The following is a 6,000-nucleotide window of genomic DNA, read 5'->3' on the forward strand; positions in this document are numbered from 1 at the left end:
ATCCTGTCAGAGGTGCCGGTCTTGCCTCCAACCGATGCGGGCTGACCGCCACACATTGGAATGCTGCGGTTGGCCCGAAGGACTATCGGAGATCGGACCACCACTGATAGGCTGTCGATGGCGGTCTGACTGCCTTTGTAATGAGACCCTTAAACCTGGCAGGTCTGAGGGTTCTGGGGGCTAATACATCCACTGCAGAGATTTCTGTTTGGCCCCATGATTACCAGATCTGAATCCAGAGAGTCTACTCAGCTTTGTCCTCCAGATAGCCATCAAATGAGTGCTAGCGAGTTGGACAACAATAAACATTTATCAGTGTCAAGATACCTCTGGGCGTGAAAGTGTGCTTTAAAATTCAGTGTTGGTTAGGTGTAATCAAACTTGTTGTATGCAACAGCTGATGGCATGTTATATTTGTTTTGTTCTAAGAGATAAAACTCAATAAAAATAGTTTTAAAAGATACTATTGAATAAATTGTAAGATTCCCCTGGCGGGGCTAGATATCAATGGTGCCGAAAGTGTAGCAGCACCACGGCTCGGGGTGAAGGGCTGTGAAGGCCCCTGTATACTCCAATTGTGGTACCTTCTTAATATCCAACAGTAGGTTATGGGTTCCGTTTTCTATATATGCAATGGGGCCCCAGGCACCCGGACTTCCCCACTGACACTACAATATTGACGCATTACTGTTTTTTCCCAAAGACACTAATTCAGTGATTTCAATCCTTCAAGTTTTTGTTTTACGTTTTTTTGACGGGGAGGGGCTTTAATTAATTCAGTCAATTTGCACTTGCATACAGTGCCATCTGGCTAGTGTTTCTGCCTATACATGCAAATAAGTATTGCAAACTAATTTCCATAGTGCTCATATAATATGACAGGACAAGAGATAATGGTTATAACCTACATAGAGTTCCATTACTGTAGCAGAGTAGGAGTTCAACCTACATAAACAAGTGTGAAAAGCAAAACCCATGATGTTCCTTAGTGGGGTTTCTTTGGTATGATATATCTATGGGAGTCCTCTTACAAGCAGATAAAGAGAATGTTATTCAGAGTTACATTCAAAACATGGGATTTGCTTTAAATATAAGTGCACCAGGTACCAGTGTACAGAATAGATCTGAAAGTGATGAGTGAGGGCTGATGGGACCTCTGTAGATCCAGTGAAATATTCTCCCTGAGGGTATAGATTTGTTCTCCTGTGTAGACAACATAGGCATTCAGGGATTAAGCAATAAAGGCAATGAGTATTTAGGGAAATATCAAGAATATTGTTAGTTGATACCTTATCTGAGAGCGTCTTTCAATTTGGGACATAGGACCTGATGTGCTAACAGAGAGGGCACAAATAATGGAAACAAATTGAACAACAACTATTTGTGATCTCTCTGAAATGTGCCATGCTTCCTATGTCAAGTCACAAAATGTCCAGTCCCAGAGTGTCGCAGAATGGCCTGCCTAATAAATATCAATTAGGCATGTCGCTATTTACAGCCCCCTATGATTTACTACAAACATAGGAATGGTGACTTGCAAGGAACAACAGACCACAAAGCCTGGGTTTGAATTCCCAAATGGGAAGCTATTTTTTAAAGCATTTAAAGTAACCAGTGTTCCTAAAAAAAAAAAAAGGTTTCTATTAGGGAAGACATCAGGGGAGAAGGGAGCGCTCTCTTGGGCCATGCCTGCTTTCCCCAAAGCTGCAAGATATGATTGCCAATGGGGACGCTGTCTAACACGGACATCTTTCACTTTGCAAAGCTGTTACCATCTACTGTAAGGGGTCAGTTACTACCAACACTATCAATCTTCACTTGCTAATCTCCATGGCTGTTTGTAGGTATTCATGTAGGGATGGCTTTCAATTATTTGAAGGTTAGACTTAATAAAATGGAATTATTGATTCTAGGTTGAGACAAGGGTCGTTGGGATGACACATACTGCCCTACCGCTATGGGTTTTCGTCCACTCCCAGCACCGAAAGCCAAACTGCTAGGAAAAATAATGATGTGTCCTTGTCCGTGCACATTAACTCTGCCTATGGCTCTAAGCACCATGCACTAGGACTGATAAAAAGAGTAATTCCTTGTCTTCTGGACAACACATATCCCTTGATTAATGCCACCTGTGTGTTATCTAAATCAGACTACTGTACCAGTCTATACGTTCGCCTGAGGACTGAGCTCAAACTAAAACTGCAATGAATACAGAAAGAAGCAGTTTGGTAGGATGTATAAGGAAATACAACCACTTATCTAAGGCTAAAAGAAAACGTTATTGTTGTCTCTGGATCACAGAATTCTTTGATGATTGTTATAATCAGAGGGGGTGGCCCCTCTTTCAGATTTCTAGCGGCCAATGTCTGGAATCAACTGTCTTGACTATTGTTAATACAGATATCACTGTTTATAACCTTCAGAAAGGAACTAGAGACTCACTTGTTCTCCTAATCTGTTTTACTTGCTGTGTTTGATTTATTAGTTCTCTTAATGCTAGGAAGTGTTTGGGCTCAGTCCACTTTAGAAGTACCAATAAAATAAAATAAAATGATCATTTAATCTTATATGCTCCATATTTTGGCACGGATATGTTTAGTTATCTTTTAGCCCCCACTATAATTTAATTTGCCTCTCTATGCTTGTATTTTGTTGTATATTAATTGTATATGATTTAATTATGTTTTTTACTTATATACTCAGATGTTCTTCTTCTTCCAGGAAGTGGTCTAACACCATGTTGACTTTACACACTTCAATCTTAAAACTTAAAAAATAAAAAAATGAATGCAATAATTCATAGAAATATTAAGTTCATAAGTGGAGTGTCTTTCTTATTCTGGCAGGTAAATTACCCAGTAGTCTCCCAAACGGCTTGGTGTTCAATTGTGCAAACAAAAGAACGTGGACGTACGTTGACAAGGTTTGTGACACAAGAAATGATTGTGGAGACTGCTCAGATGAATCAGGTAAAAACTAAATCTACTGCTTTATGAAAAATATTGACTATTAGAAATGTATATTTGGAACACATCCCATGGATCATTGTGACAAATCCCCTAATGCAGTGAAGGATTGTGAAAGAGAAATAAAAGCACAAACAATTAGTTGAATATTTTAGAGTGATTTATTTTTTGCAATATAAAAACTATTTTAAAATAGATGTATTGCCTGTCTCCCTTGATAAGGCTCCATTTCCCTCCTCCTTCGTACCCTGCCTTCTTCCCTTGTTGGTTCCCCTTTCGTTTATGCCCTGTCAGTTTCGCTCTCTGCCACCTTCTCAGTTTGTTACCATATCTAGCAATTTTACCATATGCCTCTGTGATTTTGCATCCGAGGCTTAATGATGACATTCATGGCACGAAGGTAAAAATTTAATTTAACAATACAAGGATCCGGAGGGCATTGAAATGCCCCATCTTTTCATCTTAATTGGAGTTAGAATTTACTGAGGAAAGCCTTCCACTGACATAGATAGACTCTTGCACTGAAGCAAAACCAAGTGCTATATTCTGTTGTTGGTAAATCTAGGATGCTGAGACATGAGTCGCACAGAACATTTTCAGCAGCAAATGGAGTAAACCTTTCCCTGTCAGGTCAGTTAATGAATTGAAGATTGATTCAGAAGTGATCTTTAAATTTAACTATCTTACAGGCTTATACATTGAAGATTCTAGCTGACTTTAAATTTGTCACTCCTAAAAGGTTTTAATTTGAGGTATCTAAAGATCTTTACATTGAGGTATCTTACAGACCTGCATACTGAGGCATCCTATATGCCTCTCAAATGAGCTAATGCGCATATTCACCCTCTATAATCTGACCTTAAAGCATGAAATGGATTCAATTTGGCCTTGATGCCAACCCCAGTTTATGATCTTACATCTTATAAGTAGTTATTCTTTGTTTTTATGAAATTAATTGACATTAAATGCTGAAACTACATGCAAACATTCTTGATACCGTTATTTTCTCCAAGGTGAAGCTAAAGTTTCATGTTTCTTATATTTTTAGATCTGCAGTGCCCAAGTTGTTCTGGCTGGAGGTGCAACACTGTTTTCTTTGCAGACTGTGACTGCATTCCCAAAACCCGTTGTGGAGATAACATACAAGACTGTACAGACTGGAGCGATGAAGTCACATGTTAGGAATGAAACTGAACTAAAAAATATAGACATGGTTTTGATCTAAGACTAACTTTTCATCAATAAACTCATGTGACACATAAAAACAGGCATCAAAGTAAATATTTTGTTTTATCACAAATTAATTCAATTATGATATACTAAAGAATTTTGTATATGACAATACAGTCTGCCTGTGTGATACATGGAAGATCCCAATCAGAATTCTAATTTTGGGGGACGGAAACAGCTGTTATTAATGTTAGGGAGCAGCTTTTACATTTAGATGGTGGAGGCTGGCCTACATCATTGATCCCTTTGGACTTTATGGCAGTATTTGATACTGTAGAAGCTGTCTTGGAACTTGCTGGGTTATGAAGTAGGGGTACATGCTAGCAGCCTTGAGTATATCTATTTATTTCTAACAGGACGTCATCAGCAGCTTTAGTTGGGATAGTTTATGGATTCCCTTGTTTAACCAGTGGCGACCCACTGGGCTGTTCCCTCTTACACATGTTGTTTAATGATTACTTAACAGCCATAGCTTGGATCACCGCTGCCCATGGACTGCCACTGCATGAATGCAGAAGACACTCAGATTTACAAGAAGGCTGTGTTGGGGTAGACCCAGTTACTGCTTTTACTCTGGTGACAAAATCTTGTCTGCCAGCATATTGGCAGTACCTTAATGCCAGGAAGGCAGAAATATTGCTCCTGGGTCATGGACAGTCATCATCCTTGAAATGTTTATGGCCTGTTGCATTAGGCCTGCCACATGACCAGTGAACTTAGCGCGAAATTCAGCGGTAATTATTTGTTCCAGTCTCCCTTTTGAACCAGACATAACAGCAGTACCCAAGATAACACATTACCATACTTTAAATTTATTTAAAATAGGGCCTTTTTTGAGTTTCCCCAAAAGCATTTTGGCGGTGCAAGTATTGTGATTTACTCTTCAATAGGCTAAATCTAAACTAACACCAGCGCCTGAGGGAGAAACTGCAAGTCATTCAAAGTTGGTCTAGTAGAACAATATTCAGCTTGGTAAGCATAAGCATATTTCAAGACACTGTATTGAACATGTGTTAATTTACCTGAAGGATTTCATTAGCATGAGCGCTTTTGTGTAATCTGAAGTTTGCCCAAGGTTTGGTTCTGTGTATCTATCTTTCCAATAGCACCAAGTTCAATAATTGTATAAGAATGCTACTTTCTCTTATGGACCCTACATTGGTTATTTACAAGTTGTGATGCACTAAAAGAGGTTGAAAGCTTCTGGAGCTATGGTGTGGAATGCTCTACCTGCACACATTAACTCACTTATTTTTCTATGACAGATCAAATTGAAACTCCACTTACTAAAACTTCCTCAAGAGTTGATTTCGTGTACCCCGTATTATATATACGACAGGTAGTGGATAATATCTGAAATTGTTCTGTTTTGATGTGCTACTGCATTATAGTGTTTGTTATTGCCTAGATACAGTTCCAGCATTATAGTGGATTATAATTAAAATAAACAGTATAATGAAAAAAACTCATACTATTTACTGATAAACATTTTGACTTCCCAATTACTTCTACTGTATCACTGTCATGCTGAGAGCTCAGCAGGAACAGATACAAACAAGAAAGATGAAATGCCGATTTACAAAGACATTCTTAACTTACATCAATCATACGTTACAACTAGGTTTGATCACAAGTACACTTCACTAATTTTGCTACCAACTAGACTTGACACACAACTCTCAGAAGGAAAAGTTATGGTTTGTGTTATTATGCCTATGTTCCACACCTAGTGTAGCATACTTCATAAATCATTTATTTTTAATTAAGTTATACTCGCACCTTCTTTTTTCAAGTTCAAAATATT

At 38.4% G+C, this 6,000-nt stretch overlaps 1 protein-coding gene across 1 annotated transcript in view; it reads left to right on the forward strand.

The window, feature by feature from the left end:
• Positions 1-5,717, forward strand: part of LOC146865519 (low-density lipoprotein receptor class A domain-containing protein 1-like) — a 457,847-nt gene extending 452,130 nt beyond the window's left edge. Inside the window, exons 6-7 of the mRNA XM_085632335.1 lie at positions 2,847-2,969; positions 4,015-5,717. Of these exons, the coding sequence (XP_085488461.1) occupies positions 2,847-2,969; positions 4,015-4,148 (257 nt within the window). The 3' untranslated portion in view covers positions 4,149-5,717. The remainder of the gene's footprint in view (positions 1-2,846; positions 2,970-4,014) is intronic.
• Positions 5,718-6,000: the final 283 nt, after the last annotated feature.

This window comes from Triturus cristatus, chromosome 2_1, assembly GCF_964204655.1.
Source record: "Triturus cristatus chromosome 2_1, aTriCri1.1, whole genome shotgun sequence".
NCBI lineage: Eukaryota > Metazoa > Chordata > Amphibia > Caudata > Salamandridae > Triturus > Triturus cristatus.